The sequence below is a fragment of the Paramisgurnus dabryanus genome, chromosome 17 (genome assembly GCF_030506205.2).
Source record: "Paramisgurnus dabryanus chromosome 17, PD_genome_1.1, whole genome shotgun sequence".
NCBI lineage: Eukaryota > Metazoa > Chordata > Actinopteri > Cypriniformes > Cobitidae > Paramisgurnus > Paramisgurnus dabryanus.
The window spans coordinates 35,308,661-35,330,346 of NC_133353.1; the positions used below are offsets into that span (position 1 = coordinate 35,308,661).

Here is a 21,686-nt window from a genome sequence, read left to right on the forward strand (position 1 = left end):
TCCCCTCCTCGAAACGATTGCTCTTTACTTCCGGTCATATGGTATGGCAGGTGGGCGGAGTCTGAGAAAAGATCGCAGCCATTAACAAATAGCAAAATGACCCAACTTTAAATGATCCAATCAGTTCTTGATTAACGAATTCAAGTCCAGCCCTACCTTTATTCATTTCAGAAGCCGTTTCACGCGGACATGTTACCATGGGGAAAATAAGACAATCACTACTTCCATATCATGGCGACTTTAACTAAAAAAAGTTTTCTTGCTGAGACCGCCAAGAACACTTATAGCGATATAGACATGGATATTTTCAAATTTGCTTGTGGGCTATAGACCAATTTAGAGTAGACGTCACAGTTACGTCACTGCAAGCTGCGCGCGCAATGCGGTTGCAGAAAAACGGTGGAAATGAATTAGACACGAGTGAAAAGAGCAAGATAACTTACTGGAAAATGTCCGGTTGTGCTGTTAAGTGTCAGAATAAGAATGCCAAAAAAGATGGCTTTCATTTTTATAGAATACCATCGTCAAATACATCATTTGAAGATAAACGTAGGTGTTTATGATTACAATAAGCCCTTAAACGGACAGAATGGAGCGAGGAAATCATCTGGAAATCTTTTAATAATTAGAATAGAAAATAAGTAGAGAAGATGTCCGGTGTTCTGTGGAAGTCTGTTCCCTCCATGTGTTTCTTATAGCGTTTTTATCATGTTACAATTATAATTTATTAAGGAAGAAATAATAAAAACTGTAAAATTATGAAATATTTAATAAACGCTATTATATATAATACATGATAGTATTGCTTTTACATGTACTTTAGCGATTCAGACTGTAAAAATATTTGATTTAGCAAAAAAGAACAATACATATACATTACATACATGCATATCAGTAGCCAAGCCATTTAAACTTTTGATCTATCTAAAAAATTAACGTAATGTGATTAAAATGCTATAAGAAACATTGCACTAAAGGGAAACATAAAGGAATCAGACTTCGACAGAACACCGGATCCATAAAAATCACGGTTTAATGCTAAAACACTTCACAACCCTACTGCGGAGCAGTCACTTTCTGCAACCAGTTTGGCTCCGCCCACAAAAAACGTCATCTCTGTTTGCAAACACGAAATTGGTCTATTGGTAATGTTATTCAGTATTTGTACAAAATTTTAAGTCTTCCTCTTCATTTTATATTTCTGTCTTTGAATAAGAGCACAAACCCATACAATCCAGACAGTGGACGGTCTTAGACAGTGTTTATCGTGTTGCTTTTCTGTCACACAAGTATCTGTTGACATGATCCTTAACACAGATATTATATAAGGGGAGCTTTTTAGCATTTGTCAAATTATGCAGGCACGTTTTGGCGCTTACGGGTCAAGGCTGGCCCAGCCATTACGACTAATGAGTGTAAAAGTCTACTTTAGCTGGATCGACTCCATAAAGTTATCTAAAAGCTAACTAATGGACTCCTACCGATGTCTGGGATGCTGCAGATTTTGTATCATTACAGGATATAGTGCCTTTGTGCATGATAAATATACCAGTACAACGATAAAAAAACGAATGAACTTGGAGTCACAGGCAAAATGAGAAACCCCTGCTGCATACAAGTCACAGGTGATGTAGATCATTGATGGGAAAACAGTTCTGGATATCAATGTACAGCAATTTGAGTTTGTAATGTTATTTTCAGGTCCATTAGAAAAACGGCTGCGGTTGTTATTACGGCTATTTCAGCAAAATAACCGTTATTACTGTAATGATATTGATGTGGTTGATCAGTGCTCTTTTCGTAATTATACATAATTTTAACTAAGGGATTTCAAATATAACAGTAATAATAACAAAGCGGCATATTAAAAAAGTTAAAAGGCATTTTTTTATTTTTATACAATAGCCCAAATGTTTATCTGAACTCGAAAACGGCCAAGAAGCAGTCAAACGCATCAAGGTCATGAAACCTGACAATGACAAATTGTGCATCGCATTAGATGATTTGTGAAGTCAATATGTAGTTCGCCACATAACGTTGTTTTGCGTTCACCTGGCGAAAACGTTTTTTTTTCATGCCACCGCAAGTACGCAGAGCATTTGTTTCTACATTGAGATGAGCACAACGCATTTTGTCCTCCTAAATGGACCACAGGTACTTGAGCGAGTTCAAAGGTGTTTCAGCAGCATGCGGAGTGGCCATTGTGCACTGGCTTTTCATAGAAGTTGACTCAGAGCATTCCACTCCAGCTCACCGCCAAATACCTGCAGCATCTGAAATGCGTAATATTCAACACAGTGCAAAGGAATCACTTTAAAAACCAAGTTTAATCTATTTCAACCAGGTCCAAGTGTTGTTCAGCTAAAGAGATTCAAGCAGGGTTAACACCGACATGTTTTGAAAACCCTTCACAGTCTTTGGCCACAATAAAGAGGCTCGCTCTTATTTGTTTTCACCAAATGTCGCACTCGTTCCTTGCTGAAGATTTTTGTTTGTTTTTCAATCGTATGAAGGCATCGCTTTCAAACGTATTAACTGCTCAATGAAGAAAAACGCTCAGCTGAATGGCATCAATCATAAAAATCATCAAAGTCATTGGTGCTGCTTTTACGAGATTGAGGACGTAAAGCCATTTCAATCTCAGAATTGCTGTCGTCTGATTCTCCCCAAAATGCTGAAATCAAAAACATACATGTACATTATTATTACTCTGTCGCAGCAGATGGCAGTTATGAATTTGTGCATTAGTAAAAAGCTAGTAATTGAAATACTGGGCCATAACTACATTTTTGTTATTCATCAAATAAAAAAATACATTAAAGCAAAAAATACAAATTATAAATATATCTATAAATAATTTTAAAAAATCCATCCATCCATCCTGCGGTGCACACATGTATATAAACACATATATCCTTCTATCCATACATCCATCTATACATGTCTGTCTATCTGTCTATCTATCTATCTATCTATCTATCTATCTATCTATCTATCTATCTATCTATCTATCCATCCATTCCTGCAGTGCACTATATAAACACATATATCCATCTATCATCCATCCATCTATACATGTCTTTCTGTCTGTCTGTCTGTCTGTCTATCTATCTATCTATCTATCTATCTATCTATCTATCTATCTATCTATCCATCCATCCATCCAGCAGTGCACACATGTATATAAACACATATATCCATCAATCATCCATCCATCTATACATGTATAAAAACATTTATATCTATCTATCTATCTATCTATCTATCTATCTATCTATCTATCTATCTATCTATCTATACACATATATCCATATATCATCCATCCATCTATACATGTCTTTCTGTCTGTCTGTCTGTCTGTCTTTCTGTCTGTCTGTCTATCCATCCAGCAGTGCACACATGTATATAAACACATATATCCATCTATCATCCATCCATCTATACATGTATAAAAAACATTTCTATCTATCTATCTATCTATCTATCTATCTATCTATCTATCTATCTATCTATCTATCTATCTATCTATCTATCTATCTATCTATCTATCTATCTCTCTATCTATCTATCTTACAGTGCACTATATAAACACATATATCCATATATCATCCATCCATCTATACATGTCTTTCTGTCTGTCTTTCTGTCTGTCTGTCTGTCTGTCTGTCTGTCTGTCTGTCTGTCTGTCTGTCTGTCCATCCAGCAGTGCACACATGTATATAAACACATATATCCATCTATCATCCATCCATCTATACATGTATAAAAACATTTCTATCTATCTATCTATCTATCTATCTATCTATCTATCTATCTATCTATCTATCTATCTATCTATCTATCTATCTATCTATCTATCTATCTATCTATCTATCTATCCATTCCTGCAGTGCACTATATAAACACATATATCCATCTATCATCCATCCATCTATACATGTCTTTCTGTCTGTCTGTCTGTCTGTCTGTCTGTCTGTCTATCCATCCATCCAGCAGTGCACACATGTATATAAACACATATATCCATCTATCATCCATCCATCTATACATGTATAAAAACATTTCTATCTATCTATCTATCCATCCATCCATCCATCCATCCATCCATCCATCCATCCATCCATCCATCCATCCATCCATCCATCCATCCATCCTGCAGTGCACTATATAAACACATATATCCATCTATCATCCATCCATCTATACATGTCTGTCTGTCTGTCTGTCTGTCTGTCTGTGTCTATCTATCTATCTATCTATCTATCTATCCATCCAGCAGTGCACACATGTATATAAACACATATATCCATATATCATCCATCCATCTATACATTTCTTTCTGTCTATCTATCCATCTATCTATCCATCTATCCATCCTGCAGTGCACTATATAAACACATATATCCATATATCATCCATCCATCCATCCATCCATACATGTCTGTCTGTCTGTCTGTCTGTCTATCCAGCAGTGCACACATGTATATAAACACATACATCCATCTATCATCCACCCACCCATCCATCAATCCATCCATCCATCCTGCAGTGTACACATGTATATAAACACATATATCCTTCTATCCTTTCATCCATACATCCTGCAGTGCACACAAGTATATAAACACATATCCATCCATCATCCATCTATCTATACATGTCTGTCTGTCTATCCGTCCATCCATCCATCCATTCAGCAGTACACACATGTATATAAACACACATATCCATCTTTCCATCCATCCATACATGTAGTCTGTCTGTTTATCTATCAGATTATTCGCAACGTCATGGTGTCCTGGAAAACTGTGAGTGACGTCTGCAAGTGGTCGAATCCATGTACATATCCATGTATACGTATCTATAGGCATGGTGGCCTAAGACTTTTAAACAGTGCTATGTACTGTAGCTAGCTAGATAGGCAGTCATATTGTTATATAAACAATGCTTAAGTAAGTTGTATGTAAAGTACACCTACCCTTTGACTGGACAGCAGAGAAAACATGGACTTTACTCTTTGTATTCTTCCTGTGAAAGAGAAAAAAAGACACAAAAATCATTTCACAAAATAATAAACAACTGATATTTCCTCAAAAGCATTTTTTTGATGCTGTAAAGTATTTGAAAACCACTTTTCCTTACTCTATGACAAAGCTAAAGCAGAAGAATCTCTCATCTCTTACCAAAATAAAGCTGATGCTCTTCTTTCTCTTTTCTTCTTATAGTAGCCTACCTAAACAAACCCCGAGGATCACCGCAAAGCTGAGTTGTCAGATAGGGCGAATGACCAAATAAACTTCCTTGACCTTCTTTCTAATCGTGCTGAAGGACCTCGTCAGGGCTCTCGGTTTATAAGTGGACGAGCACTGGGTTGCTGGGTTCCCATAGCATCACTGATATCTCTATGTAAATGCATGACCCCTGGCAAGCCTTTGATCTGCATTGATGCATATGCAAAACTAGCGCTACTTGTCATACAGGCTTCATTCTTCATTTACATCAACTCATGGACTATTCAGGTCTCAACAATGACGTCTTCATGCTCATTTCATCATATATCCAATCATGATTTGGTCTTATGTGATGAACTTTAAAACATTTCATGATGGTTTGGGATATTTTGTTTCATTTAGATAAATAAAGTGATGAATCTGTGTGTATTCACGCATGCCCAGACGACCTGACAAAAAATTCAGCCACGCGTGCCCAACCTTGACACTGACCAAAAGAGCTATAAAGATGCTTCTGAACTCAATTACACTGCCTCTCGTGTAATTCAGCCTAGCTCTTTGGTTTCCAAAACATCCCTGTTAAAGGTACAGTATGTTATAAATTCTTTTGAAGCGAGTATGCAGATGCTTTGATCAGGGTCAGAACTAAAAAGTAAATAAATCACCTTTCCACCAATAAGAATCCTCTCTAAACCCATGAAACACAGAGCATTAAAGTGCAGCAGACAAATACGGTAAGTACCACAGAGTTGTATTTACAAATCTGTCATCCCAGGGTCAAAGAACATGACGTCCACGAAGCCCATGGAAAACCTTTTTGAAACAGATACTGGCTTCTGAATTCCTTCTCAACAAAGTTTATGTGTAGTATATTTTTAAGTGAAGGTTACTCAGAGGACTTAAAGGGATAAAAAAGAAAATTCTGTTATTTTTGCGTACCTCCATGTTGTTTTAAACCTGTATAAATTTCTTAGTTTTGCCAAACACAAGTTAAGATTTTTTGAAAAATGTTACAAAACAGATCTGGGGTACCATTGACTTCCATAATATTTTTTTCCTACTATTTTTCCAAAATATCTTCATTTGTGTTCTCATCGAGTAAATGACAAAATTACCCTGTAAGGATTCGCAAATGTATCAGAGTCCGCCAATGTTCTTAATGTTTTACTTGTTATACTGACTTTATTTTAGTACATGCATTTCGCATTTTTTCATAAATGTAGTGACATTTTGACAATGGATTAAGTAATCTGACATATGTGTTAAGTATACAAATATTTAAAAAGGAAAAATTAACACATGTAGAAATGAAACACTACTAATGTAATATACAGCTGATGAAAACAGATCTGGGGCACCATTGACTTCCATAGTATTATTTTTCCCTAAATATCTTTATTTGTGTTCAAATGAACAAAGCAATTTATACAAGTTTGGAACAACTTGAGGGTGGGTAATGATGACAGAATAAAAATTTTTGGGTGAACTATCCCTTTAAGGTTTCACAAATGTGTCAGAGTCAGCCAATGTTCTTAATGTTCTACTTTTTATAGCAAATTTATTTTAGAACATGCATTTCAAATTTCTCACAAACGTACGAATAACATTTTGACAAAGGATTAGATGATCTGACATATAAACAAATATTTAAAAAGGAAAAATTAAGATATGCAGAAATGAAACATTGTAATATACTGGTGATGCAAACAGGTCTGGGGCACCATTGACTTTCATAGTATTATTTTTTTCATACAAATTTTCAAAATATCTTCATTTGTGTTCAGCAGAAATTTTTACAGGTTTGGAACAAATTGAAGGTGAGTAAATGATGACAAAATTAAATTTTTTGGGTGAACTATCCCTTTAAGGATTCGCAAATGTGTCAGAGTCAGCCAATGTTCTTAATGTTTTACTTGTTATACTGACTTTATTTTAGTACATGCATTTCACATTTTTTCATAAATGTAGTGACATTTTGACAATGGATTAAGTAATCTGAAATATAGGTCAAGTATACAAATATTTAAATATAAAGCTTATAAAAACAGATCTGGGGCACCATTGACTTCCATAGTAATATTTTTCCTAAACATTTTCAAAATATCTTCATTTGTGTTCAGCAGAAATTTTTGAGGGTGAGAAATGATGACAGATTTTTTATTTTTGGGTGAACTATCCCTTTAAGGATTCACAAAACCCAAATGTTAAAAGTCAGCCATCGATCTTAGTGTTTTCATTTTTATAGCAAATTTATTTTAGTACATGCATTTCAAATAAACGTACCATTTAGTAACATTTTGACAAAGGATTAGATGATCTGACATGTATGTTATGTATACAAATATTTAAAAAGGAAAAATTAAGATATGCAGAAACCTTGTAATATACTGCTGATGCAAACAGGTCTGGGGCACCATTGACTTTCATAGTAATATTTTTCCTACACATTTTCAAAATATCTTTATTTGTGTCCAGCAGAAATTTTTTAGGGTGAGTAAATGATGACAGAATTTTTATTTTTTGGTGAACTATCCCTTTAAGGATTCACAAAACCCAAATCTTAAGAGTCAGCCATCGTTCTTAGTGTTTTCATTTTTATAGCAAATTTATTTTTGTACACGCATTTCAATTTTCTCATAAACGTACAAGTAACATTTTGACAAAGGATTAGATGATCTGACATGTATGTTATGTATACAAATATTTAAAAAGGAAAAATTAAGATATGCAGAAACATTGTAATATACTGCTGATGCAAACAGGTCTGGGGCACCATTGACTTTCATAGTATAATTTTTTTATACAAATGTAAAATTTTAAGTAAACAAATATTTAAAAAGAAAGAAACGCATACAGCTCATGCAAACTGATCAATTTTTTTATAATATCTGATTTCTAAATAATTTCCTTATACTCATGCAAAAGCTAAAAATACGAGACCCCCCTTTCGTGATGAGCTCAATAATAAATCCATGTTTTGGGTGTGTAAATAGGCCTATTCTTTTATATAACTTGCTTGCCATGGGAATGCTCTATCAGCTGAGCCACTTCAGACAGTGATGAGTCTGATTTCAAGACACTATTATCATAGAGAGCTGCGATGCCACTGACCCTCCAATCTAATATTCCATTTCCATAAACATTTATGCCAGTTCATCTTGCACTGAGGTTCACTTAATTGAGGCAACGAATCTGAATATGTAAGACAGCGCTGGCCACTATTTGGCTGCGTCTCATACACAGAGGTGAATGTAATGTGTAAAATGATGCAAATTACCGCTTTGACGGCAACCTCTCTCTTTTTCGCTCCGACGTTTACTTCCCTCTCTCCCTCTGTTCCACATTGTTTTGTATATTCGGATGTATTTGTGGTATTTGATGAAAAGTGCCCTGTGCGTTTTTAGGCAATCGTTTGATACGTTAATATATGTAATGTGTGGGTTGTTGTTATGTTATCTGAGCTATGAATAAAAGGCATCTGCATCCTATGCCGCTTCATGTAAATAGACTAAGGTTAGTCTGCGGTTGTTGTCTGGGCAAAGTTATTTTCATAATACCTGTGATCACGTATGATAATAGCTGTACAATTATATCTGATGGAACTGAATCATCTCGATATTGTTCCTTTTAAAATGGTTTATTTCTGACGTCAAAAGTGTCATGTCAAATTTGACCATTTAAGGTTTCTTCACAAAAAAAAAAAACGACAAAGGCATTACTAGCTAACAGTTACACATCATCATTATCACTCATAGGATGTCCAGATCCTTTCATGTTGTTACATTATATAAATACACACATATATGAAAATATACCATATGTATACACCTACACGGATATGCTAATAGAAGGTGCTCTTTATATCAGTGTTTGTGTAAGGTAGCAGTAGCACCTCCTACACCCATCCTGCCTCTGACCCACAGCATCACTGATTTACCATTGATTGGACATCTCATCTGTAAGAGCCATGGAGCTCTGGAGTGGGGTAATAATGACTCAGAACAGCGGGGACAGCGCCCTCTACGTGTCCCTGTCTGTCACTGTTCTGCCCCCACACAGCTGTCCTAAATATGAGTGCCCTCTGCTGGACATTAACATGAACTGCATGACAACAGCGGGGGATTTTCTGTGTAAAACTGCTTGGACAGACATTACCTTAATTCAGATAGGTGTGCTAAATATTTGCAAAATATTTTGTAGTATTGTTTACTATCATGGTGTGTTAAAGTGTTAATGTAGTCATTAATATAATATAATAATTTTATAATTTTACAAATAATAATTTTGGCTCTATAAACATTACCAGGTGTAAATAGTTGACTTGTGTTTTATTTAATATGATATTTACATTCCTTAACGCTACTAAAAATACCTGTTGTTAGTGTAAGATTTAATATAAAACATAATTTTGTTGATTTATTTACTAGTAAACTAATGAGAAATAGTGGTTAACTCATTTGTGATGTCTTTTTAAACTAATTCTCCCTAGTAATACAGAAATTTTACAGGTTTGGAACAACTTGACGATGAGTAAATGATGACAGAATTTTCATTTTTGGGTGAACTATCCCTTTAAGGAGTCAGTCATTGTTCTTAATGCGTTCCTTGCTACTGAATTTGTTTTAGTACATGCATTTCCCTTTTTATAAATGTACGAGTGACATTTTGACAATGGATTAGGTAATCTGACATATAGGTCAAGTATACAAATATTTAAAAAGGAAAAAATAACATATGTTGAAACGAAACACTACTAATGTAATAATCAGCTGATAAAAACAGATCTGGGGCACCATTGACTTCCATAGTATAATTTTTTCCTAAAATATCTTCATTTTCAACTAATTCTCCCTAGTATACACAAACCTGTAAAAACACAAGCAATTGCAAATGTGTGTAAAAATGAACATTTGTGCTGTCACACAACAATAACTGTGACATATGTGATATATTTCTGTGACATAAAAAATTATTTTAACCTGTTTTTTCATAAGCGGATTAAACAGAAAAGATCCAGTGAGCAAGTGAGATCTGCGCTACATGCCTGCGGTATATGAGGACACAATAGCGGCTGAAGAGGAGGAAGCGGTGGCACGCAGTCGAAAACAAAGCACACGAACAAGAGGTCTTTACATGGAGTGTAGCAGTTTCTTCCTAAATCTTATCAGCAACGCCGAGCGATCCGACCACAGCAGCTCAGAATTATAAGTACAATACAATAAATGGCAGTGTTCAATACAAGCATTCTGCTTTAGGAGGAAAAACTGCACACGGACGAGGAAAAAGAAGGGAGGGGACTTAAGAAAAAAAGGGTGGATACGAAAGATCCCGATTCTCTTCAGTGCTATAATAGTGAAATGAACACACATAAATGTGTTAAGAGTATCTCTTTGCATCTTGTATGGACTGCATGTATTTAATCTGGAAAGCTTATTATGGGCGAGTCATTGCTATGCAAAGCAGCGCCTGATGCTTTCTCTGGTCTTTTCAACCCGGCGCGGTGTTTGGCCAATAGGCCTGGCCCCCCGCCTCTCATTGGCCATTCATAACATGCAACATTTGCACAATGTATCTCTCAAAGACTACTGAATAGGGGGCCTTAATACTCATGTAAACAACTGCAAACCAATTACTTAATGAATCAGTCCCACACATAATGAGGCGCCACACAAAGACCCATAAATGCATTTTTTGCACCGAAGCGCCCGCTTTATACTTCGATTCTTTAGCTTCGGTGCCGGCTTAACCGCAAAATCATAATTATGCTTAAGAAAGAGAGGCACTTGATTTATTTTATTTGTATTTTTACTGAGTTTTGGTCTGAACCAGGAAGCCTTTAAATGTGCCCATCGGCTCAGTGACAGAATGACGGCAGTATGTGATGGAGAGAGCGAACGGATGGGGAAACAGCACATGTAGTGTTTTACTGGTGCTCGAGTGCAGGGCACTTGTGGAGGCAATAAAGCGCAAGAACAGACTGGCGAGAAAAATTCTTAAACATGGGGAAATGAAAGAAAAAGGGCCATTTTTTTTTTTACTTTTTTAAGTCTATCTTCATGTGTGAATATGAAGCTTTGCAATGATCCAAGAGCATCTCGCGCTTATGTTTATTAATGAGGGCATTCATTGGTCAGACAACCATCAGAGAGCCTCATCATTACACCCTCTCCTCTGCAAACACTGTAAACTAACTGAGACAGAAAGAAAGAGAGGAGGTGGGCACAGTGTGGGCAAAAGACTAAAAAAGATAGTAAAAAAGAAGACAAAAAAGGAAAAAGACAGAGAGGGAAACTTTCGACCCCTGTGTCAGCGCAATGCTCGGAAAAGCATGTGAAATCAGAGACGATTACTCTTCACGAGGTTTACCCATCCATTACCTGCCCTAATGGATTCACGGAGGAGAGTCTCTGTTCGTGTCTTCGCTGATTGTGTGAACTTGTGTTGATGTGAAAATCTAAACACTGTACTCTCAAGATCCTTTCTCATCATTCAAAGTCCTGATTTACCGAAGCAATCAAATAACGGCGATGATGAGAGAGGAAGCTCTGAATGAAAATACAGCTTGACTGATGCCTCCCACGTGAACCCGTGTTAATGATGCTAAGAGTGTTTCAAGGACAAACATGCATTGCTTTTTTATTAAAAGAAGAGAAAAGAGGGGAAAAAGGATTTGAGGACATGTACTTACCGGCTATTTTGTGTTATAGAATCCCCGAGCGCCTCGGCCCTTTCCAATTTGTTGATGTCTTTGGATAACAAATCGTTGCAATGAAATGAAAAGAGAAGGGGTGGGTTTGTTATGCGTGTTTTCTTGAAATGAACAATGCATTAACTCCACTTCATGCAAGTGTGCATAGTTTTCTCTAGATCAAGATTAGGTGCGATAAAGCAAATGGCACGTAGTAAAACAAATGCTACATGAAAATAATATATACTCTTTGTTTATTTAGAGACGGTGCATCTGCGTCCCCATGACTATTTCCCTACATTCATATTGATCTTAGTCACATTATTTAATAGATTGGTAACACTTTACAATAATGTTGTATTTATTAACATTAGTAAATGCATTAGCTAACAAGTTTTCATCATTTATTAATAGGCATGGGCCGGTATAAGATTCTGACGGTATGATAACCTTTGGCAAAAATATCACGGTTTCACGGTGTTGCCGTACTGCCAACACTAAAATGTGTTTTTTCAAATGCAAGCCTTTAAATTATTATATGCTTTCAAAATATATAATATTTTCATAATGCATATTAAATTTAAACATCAAATCAATCACATGACTTAATGATTTAATGAATTTTGTATAAATACAGCTCATATCTTGGAGACAGAAAATTTTAGTGGTTTTGAAACTGTTTAAAACCTCGGTATACCTTAGAACCGGTAACCAGCACATGCCTATTTACTAATATTTGTTAATTTTAGTTCATGGTGCATTAACTAATGTTAACAGATACATTTTATTTGATTTTAAATGTATTAGTAAATTATGAAATTAACATTTAACTACTAAGATTAATAACTAAATGCTGTAAAAGAATTGTGCATCGTTAGTTCAAGTCAGCTACTGCATTAACTAATTGTTAATACAACCTTATTGTAAAGTGTTACCAATACATTTAACTTGGCTAAATGTGTATGCAAAATTCATTTTAAAATGAAAACAACTGTATTTTAGGTTGTTTTTCTTTATAGTATGAGTTAAAACAGAGGTCCAAATCAATCAGCATTTTTTTCTGATTTTTATGGTTGTTTATTACGGTTTATGGGTTACATTATGTTTTTTATTGCCCACTTTATGTTCAGTAATTCACCTTTGAAAAAAATCCTTTTTGTCTTTTAAAGGCAATTTTTTGCCCTGTGACATTTTGAGTGCTAACTCTGTCAGCAGTTTAAATGCTGTTGCACAAAACATTGTATGAAAGACATGTATTTGTTTTGTTCAATTAAAGGGTCACATAAAGAAAAGGTCATATTTGAACTCAATTACCTATTTAAATGTCCTCTATTATTAATAATATTAAAATAGTATTAGTAATAATATTAATAAACTGACAGGGCAAATGTAATATAGCACTTTAGTAACAAAACAGAAGATTAGCTACAGATAACAACTGCATGGCTAAAATCACAAATTTAGTCTGTATGTATTATGCCAACTGTAAATTTCAGGCACAAATGGCACAGTTTCCTGTAAATTACCCATACAGCCTATACATCTGAACTCAAACACTTCAGAAAATAGTTACAATGTACCACAAATGTAACAAATTTGGACATTAGTAACGATAAGAATTTTGGCAAATAAAGGATCCCCTGAAAAATGCAAGTGATTGTTTACTGTATATTATTGTGACCGTGTGCTACCTGATGAATCTGAATCCTCTTCCTCCGGGTCACTCCAGCGTCTCTCTTGTGTCACAGATTGTTTAAGCAGCTGATACGCTTTGGTCTCTAAAGAGAAAAGAGATAGCGAAACAACATGCAAAAGCAGCTAGACAAATATTTGCTAAAGACCCAGACTTCCAACTTTGCAGAGGCCTGGTGTTTGATGAACCAACAGCAGCTCTTTAAAGCCACTGATGAGCAAAGAGACGAGGTGAAAACAGAGTCAGTGAGCGCTAAACTATTGATTTAATCCAGACGGGCCGCCGGCTATTGTGTAGCCATACCCGTCACGGCATTGCATTTAAAACACTGTCTTTCATGTTTTGTAAACTTTCAAAATCAAACTTTACTTTAAAAATGGGGACAAGCGAAAAGAAAGCGTGCACTGAAATGTTTTAGGTTAAAAGCAAACGCAGAAACGAATTGCAACACATCTCGTTATTCGGATATCCATACTACATGTTTTTGTTGCCTGTTTTGTCCGGTTATAATGACTGGAAAATAAATGCGCGAGTACAGATGCATCTAAAGATTTCCTTTTCACTTGGCATATACATAAAACACCATCGTGCACATTGTTGTACTGACATGGGGACAGTAAGAAGACCGACGTTTGGAAGATGTTTTCAGTGGTGAGAGCAACAGAACTCGACGCGCTGTTCATTAGTCGCCTGTAAACAGCTCATAAGCAGCCAGGGACGGCAGAGGCGGTTTTCTACTACCATTACGCCTTTGATTAGTTGCGGTAAGAAGCCGGACTTCTCTCGCCGTGGCCATCTCGGGCTAGCCCTACGCATGAAAGGCACAGTTTGAAATCAGATAGCCAAGTGGAATAATGGATAGTTTTACATTTCTGAGCTGGTGCTAGGACTCGCTGCCCAGGGCTTTTCAAAGGATGCCTTGACATCCAGTCTTTTCAAGTCTGCCTCTGGCTGGCATTGTTTAGCAGATAATGAGAACCAATGACAGATCTCGTGCGGCACCCCCGACCCGGCCGGCGGACAATTAAACCGCCGCATTATGCGCCCTGAGAATCTCACTTTCACTCGTACCTAGAGAAGAAGAAAAGATACGGGTTTGTTTTCTCTGGCGATAATTAGAGAAGCCGTTGCGCTCTTCAGGTGGGACTTTGACCTCTGATTCACCTTGATCATCTTTTCACAGCTATCCAGTTGGGAAAAAGGGACCCCCATTATCTACTGCGTGAGGAGAAAGACAAAACGGGCACAGAAGAACTCCAGAACGGGCGGTTCTTCGATCTGCCTTTTTACCTCTAATAGGAATACTTTCCACTGGGCTTTGGTCGGCACTGTCCTCTTCAGCACTTTGAATTTCTGAAACAAAGAAAATAGAAGGAAAGCACAGCTCAGAGGGATGCTGGGAGAGCGACATTGAGGAGAAAGAAAGAGAGAGAGAGATGTGGGAGGGGGTGGGGAGCTTTTCCAATCTGAACAGCAGGACTGATTGAGACAGGTTTAAAGAGAGAACCAAGGCTGGCTGGCTTTGTCAGAAATGAGATTTGGGCAAAAGTGTATTCTCACGAGGGCCGCCGAGCTCTGGCATCCTGCGAGTACTCGAGGTCCACTTTTCCTCTATCAGAATGAAGCTACCAAGCTGATATTACTCTGCTTTGGCACTAAACGCGAGCCATTAATGTGGTTTGGCTGGTTATGGGGTGTTGCTTACTCTCATTGATGTACTCTTCACAGCTGAATCTTTTTAAAATGCTCTATAATAGGTGGATTACATGCAATTCATCTGTACCCAAAGCAACAGTTTTTTTTTTTCTGCAGGGAAAGGTATTTGCTATACACCAACCTTGCATTTCACTGGTTTGAGAAAATCTTTCCAAAGGCCTGGCGGGTTTGATTTCCACGCTGTCGTCCAGAAGTGAGGGCAAGCTGTAAGAAGACATCTCTTCGCTCTGTGACGGCTGATGGGTATCAGATTCGTAGGTCAGCAGCCTCTTTAGCAGCTCTCTTGCCTGTTTGACACACAAGATGACCTGACTTCATTCAGATTCATAGTGATGCTTTTACCATTCCCAAAGTCAACACTAATTCATTCAACATGTGGGGTTCAGAATAGACTTGAAAAATTAGAAAAGCATTTTAAAAAAACATGTTGAACCAAACATGTTTGGTTTCAGTTCTTCATGTACTAAACTAGATCATGACACTATGACAGTGTTGCCCACTGTATATCACTACTGAATGCACCAGTATAAAATCTACCATAGCTTTTCAAACTCATGGATAATGGCCAAAAATCAACGCCAGACATGCTATAGACCAGGGGTCTTTATCTACTCTTCTTCAAGTGCCAAATACGATGCGAGCCAAACTTTTACCCCTATTTTTACCTTCACATTTACCTATACTGTATATAACATAATTGTTATTATATATGTTTTAACTTATGTTGTTTTTGTTACTTTTGTAATAGGATATAAACAAAGTATTTTCAAAACAATGGGTTAGTTAACTTCAAATTCAAGGACCTTTCAAGGACTTTCCAGGTCCAATAGCCTCAAATTCAAGGACTAAATGTGGGGACACATTTCAAGTGAGAGCAAGGTTACGTTAGCTTTTAAGATAAATTGTTACAGTTCCCTTTCGAAGGGCTTAACGACAAAGACAGGTTGATGCCAGGAAGTATAAAATATTGCCAAAGACGGCGTTACAGGGACGCAGAAAGTATGGCAAGGGAGACGCAGCGTCTCGTTCCCTTCTCAGAGAACAACAGTTACATACGTAACCCGAGACGTTTTCATGTGTCAAACACAACTATGCAAAAAAGCATTTTGGTATGAATCAACATTCGCATACAGAAGATATAAGCATTTAAAGCGAACAGTTTAGCACGTGTGCTTAAAAGTCTAGAATTTTTATGATATTATCCTACACTACACAGGGAGTAATATGGATTTTCTTGCATAAAATAGATTCAAGCACTTTCAATGACCTGTATATTTTCAAAAACTTCCCTGGGCCTTGAAATTTTACCCCCAGATTCACAAACTTTCAAGGATTTCAAGGACCCTTGGGAACCCTGAAAAAAGATGCACCCTTCTTGTATCCAGTATTTTGCCTTTTAATTACTGAAATCTTTTATATTTTAAAAACAACTGCAGTTTGACATTAAGCCAAATAATCAACACATGTATTTTTGTATAGCATTATGCAGAGCTCTTAAACTTCTTTTGTTTATAACAACTGTTTAACTTATAAAAAAAAAATCGTTACATTTCAATTATTCACAATATATAGTCAGTCTTCTCCTAATGACTAAAATTGCACTTCATGTTTTCTTTTTTTTATTTTAAAGATATAAAGGCTAAACTGCCTTTCTATTGTACACTACATTCGGATGCGACTGTCAGTGTTCGCCCCCTAGTGGCCGTCGTAATGAAATTTCAGTTCAATAAATCCTTGTCAATATGGGAGAGAATCTGGTTCCAGCACAAGAGCCTTTAATCTACGTGTATATTTATAGTTAATAATTAGTGCTGGTAGATTAATTAGTGCATAGATTAGTCTAGATTAATCGCATACAAAATAAAAGTGCATTTTTGCATAATATATGTGTGTGTACTGTGTGTAATTATTATGTATTTAAACACACACATATATATGCATTTCAGAACATTTTTATTTATATATTCATTTTTTGCTTTGTTTATATATAATATATAATATACAAAAATATTATATATGTATACACACACACACACACACACACACACACACACACACACACACACACGTAAAATGTTTAAATGCATACATGAATGTATTACACACAGCACACACTCAAATATTATGCAAAAAAATAAAAATATTTTGTATGCAATAAATCTAACTTAATATATGCCCAGCACTATTAATAATTTACTTATCACTAATCAATAATTTTTTAAGGATTCAAGTGTTTCTGATAAAGTTAAACAAAAAAGGATTAATAATTTTCACTTTGCACACAGTATTTTACAGTATTACTTCTGGTCGGCGTGTAACATGCAGTGTAGTCCCAAAAGTTTTTTTTAAGCATCCAAAGCTCAAATTGGATCTGAAAATTATGCACCTGCAGATTTTCCAACTCTCCTTCCAGTTTATCAGCCGCCATTTGTCATGTACAGTGGAAAGGCAGCTTTAAAGTAACCACGCTGATTATAAATCAGAACAAAGATGACCGGCAGGCCGGATAAAAATGATTGGAGGTCCGCATTTGGCCCGCGGGCCGCCAGTTGACTAGCCCTGCTATAGACAATTGTCAATGATTGTTTTATTTCTTTGTGTTTCTCTGAGGTTGCATGTTCTGACAATGCAGTTTTATTATAGCAATTATTTTTCAATTATTATTCTCCTGCTATTTCAAATGTCTTTATTATTTGTTAAATAGCACTTATAAGTAATGAGCTTGTTTTATAATACTTTATTATACTTCTTAAAATAAGTGGAAGAAATAGAAAAAGTAAAAAAGCCCTTACTGATGCCACTCTCTCTATGATTTCAAGTAATCTGATTTCATTTAGATAATCTCATCCTCTTATCTCATTACAAAAAGTAACACAAGATGAGAGGGATGATACCACAAACAATGAGCAATGGGAAAAAATCGAATGTATTTAAATCAGTCTCTTTATTTAACTCCAGCTGCTGTTCCTCAATATTAATATTACTGAATCAATTAAGATAATAAAACCCAGACACTTCAAATCAACATTTCAGATCAGATTGTATCATCAAATCAGAATTCAGCTTATTAGCATGTATGTTATGTAGTTTTCATGTGTATTTCTGATACTTTGTCCGCATCATATCTATTGTGCCACATGCAAAGTAAAGCAACTATTGGTTTGTAACATTGTGGAGTACAGTTTTGAAGGTGTCTTAGAGAAACTCTAATGACAAGGACAATCTTTATTCTGACAATCTGACACGAGGCAAAATACAGTCTTTTTTCAAAACATTTATGACCTCATTTGAACAGAAAAGTTGCGTGCTTTATAAAGCTGGAATTTATGGCAGGGCTGCAAATAGAAAAGAGTCTCTTTTCAAGGTCCATGCACTTTTACAAGAGGAGGTCATTTTACTGGGCCAGGTGCTACATACTGTGCAAATATTTTTCCTCATAATTATTCCATATTCCTAAATAATAATGCCTTCAAATACGCTATTACCTGCACACAAGAGCATTTTTATGAACACTTGCATGAACCATAAAATCTTTATTGGCAGTTTCAGGGTTTGTGACGTAGATTTCCAGTTCATACCCTTGAACTGGAAATTTGAGCCATTATTTTTAAAAAAATGGTGCAATATCCCACTTTAAACCATGGACCTATTGAATAATTAATTCTAATTGGTTGAGAAATGTTTCACGGGTGTTGATTATTTTTCTGCAAAATGCACACCTGACCTGTCAAATGTCTTAAAATAACCATCAGAGCAATGTTTGTGGAATTTAGTATGGTGCATTCATGAAAAGCTTTGAGTTTTAAATGATTTTGATCAACAACTAATATCTATTTCTGATAACGCAGTTAAAGGGATAAAAATGAAAATCTTGTGATTGTATTGTTCAAATCATTAGGTTAAAAGTATGCACAAGCTATACAAACTAATTCCATGTGACCTGTGCTGTAAGTTTCAAGTGTCAATACGAATGTGTTTAGGAAAAAACAAACTTAAATATAATCCATTTTTGTATGAAAGTCTTTAGGGTTCTTTTGAGCTTGAGAAGAGGTGGTCAGTTAAAAAAAAAATCTCTGTTTTGGTTCCAAAGAACAATTTTTTTTAACCCTTTGAAGAATGGCAGCTATATTGTTTTTATTTAGTCAATACTTGAAAATCAAAAGATTATATGTGACCCTGGACCACAAAACCAATTGTTAGGGTACATTTTATAAAAATTACGATTTATACATCATCTGAAAGTTGAATAAGCTTTTCATTTGTTAGGATAGGACAGTATTTGGCCGAGATACAAATATTTGAAAATCTGGAATCTGGGGTGGAAAAAATTAAAAGAATCGCATTCAAAGTTGTCAAATGAAGTCCTTAGCAACTGCATCCACTCGTTTTTATATTTTTACGGTATGAAATTTACAAAATATCATTATGGAACATGATCTTTACTTAATATTCTAATGATTTTTGCCATTAAATAAAAATCAATCATTTTGACCCATACAATCTATTGCTATAAATATACCTGTACGACTTAAGAAAGTTAAAGTTTTGTGGTTCAGGGTCGCAAATGTCAAATTCTCCTTAGAGGACCTTTACTGACCATGCACTAAAACTTTCTGTACTGGAAGGACTTGGTGAGCAGGTTGCAGGAGACAGTGATACCTTGTCAGTGTAGGTGGCGTTGTTGAGCACCAGCAGTGGAGTAAAGATCTGAACTGTGAAATCTGTGCTCAGAACTTCCTTCTGCTGGAGATGAAGCATGTGTTTGAAACAGCGATCCCACAGCGAAGCAACTTCACCTGAGAGATACGATCTACACATAAAAGCACTTGTCTTTAAAAGCCATATCATAACCAGAAAAACAAAAGCATTGCCAAGTAGACCGAAATTATTGTAAACCATCAAATAATCTGCATGCAAATAATTACAATCAAACAAGCAAGTCATTCAAAGATTTTCTTATGCTATATATAAAAAAAAATGTGTGAAATTAGAAAACAAATATTTTACTATTAACTGTTTTACTGTGACCCTGAACAAGCCTGAATTAATAAGATTTTCATTGATGTATGGTATGTTAGGATTAGACAATATTTGGTCGAGATACAACTATTTGAAAATCAGGAATCTGCGGGCCAAAAAAGAGAAAGTTGTTCACATGAAGTCCTTAGCAACACATATTGCTAATAATAAATACATTTTTGAGCACGCCATAAGGGGCGTGCTGTAGTGAGGATGCGCCTGTCATCGCAACATGAAGTTATGGTTCAGCTCTTTAAAACGAGGGGTTTACATGCAGATTAACATTTACGATGAGAAATGTCTGCAAACTGTACTGAAACAGAAATCAGGAAGCTCGTCAAATATCCAGTCTGAAGCTGAAATCATTCACCAGCATGACAGAACGGCGCGTCACGCACTCCTTTATAATCCTATCATAAACAAAAATGAATGCTAGTGGTTTCTGGAGAAAGAAATAACGGATAATAAGCAAACTTCAGACGCTGCAGAGAAAAAACCTATCAAGTGCAGGATCTTTATGATTCCACCAAATCATTGGCAGTGTGAATGAACCAAAAGTCAAACGATCCCGGACAAATCCCGGATGCATTTTCTGTAATGTCTGTGTGAAAAGGGTTAAACTGACATTGTGATAAAGAGGCAAAAGTTACTGACTGCAGCCCTAAGAAAATGAGAGTCATACTTCACACAGCAGGTAAAAAAGCTTATGCCTCTAGAGTTCAGACTATACCTGATCTGGTCTGGCTTAGAAGCTGATGACCAGTGAGTGTTGATTAGATCACTAGATAGTAAGCATCCCTGAGGCAGATTACTGCACAGCAGGGGTAACTGCTGCAGAATCACAGCTCCACACGCCTGCAGGTCCACATCATCCAGATGGCCACATTCACTGCATTTACTGAAAAACGCAATACACATACAAGAAATACTTACCACATAAACGTTACATAAGCATTACATTAAATGTATAATATTGAACACAAAAATATTTTCACCTGAACATAAAAATTGCTGTTTTTCTTAAGAAGAACAATGACAATACACTAGCTGAGTTTCCTTCACCCTGATTTTATTTGTATTTTGAAGTAATTCGCTGGAACAATTTGATGGAAACGCACCTAATTCGCATTTGTTTGTTTTTTGTTTGCAAATTTTGAAAAGATTTGATTCACGTTTAGATGGAAAGCCCACCACTGACGCCTTGTCTGTGCAATAAAAACTGCATCAATGCATAGGAAAAGGTCAATATCGAAACAAGCTTTGTCGTCTAATGATATATACAGGCTGCAATTCACGTGTGATTTTGCAGCTGTGAAGAAAATGAAAGTTTAAACTGTCA

At 35.9% G+C, this 21,686-nt stretch overlaps 1 protein-coding gene across 3 annotated transcripts in view; it reads right to left on the reverse strand.

Moving 5' to 3' along the window:
* Positions 1–2,102: 2,102 nt before the first annotated feature.
* Positions 2,103–21,686, reverse strand: part of kiz (kizuna centrosomal protein) — a 38,281-nt gene continuing 18,697 nt past the window's right edge. The window contains exons 8-15 of one of the 3 annotated variants that reach the window (XM_073812340.1): positions 21,078–21,245; positions 19,988–20,138; positions 15,450–15,615; positions 14,903–14,965; positions 13,611–13,697; positions 11,920–11,977; positions 4,979–5,028; positions 2,103–2,674 (exon numbers count right to left, since the gene is read on the reverse strand). In XM_073812340.1, coding sequence (XP_073668441.1) covers positions 2,571–2,674; positions 4,979–5,028; positions 11,920–11,977; positions 13,611–13,697; positions 14,903–14,965; positions 15,450–15,615; positions 19,988–20,138; positions 21,078–21,245 — 847 coding nt within the window. In that variant the 3' untranslated portion in view covers positions 2,103–2,570. The remainder of the gene's footprint in view (positions 2,675–4,978; positions 5,029–11,919; positions 11,978–13,610; positions 13,698–14,902; positions 14,966–15,449; positions 15,616–19,987; positions 20,139–21,077; positions 21,246–21,686) is intronic. The other 2 variants (XM_073812341.1, XM_073812342.1) reach the window with 2 other exon arrangements.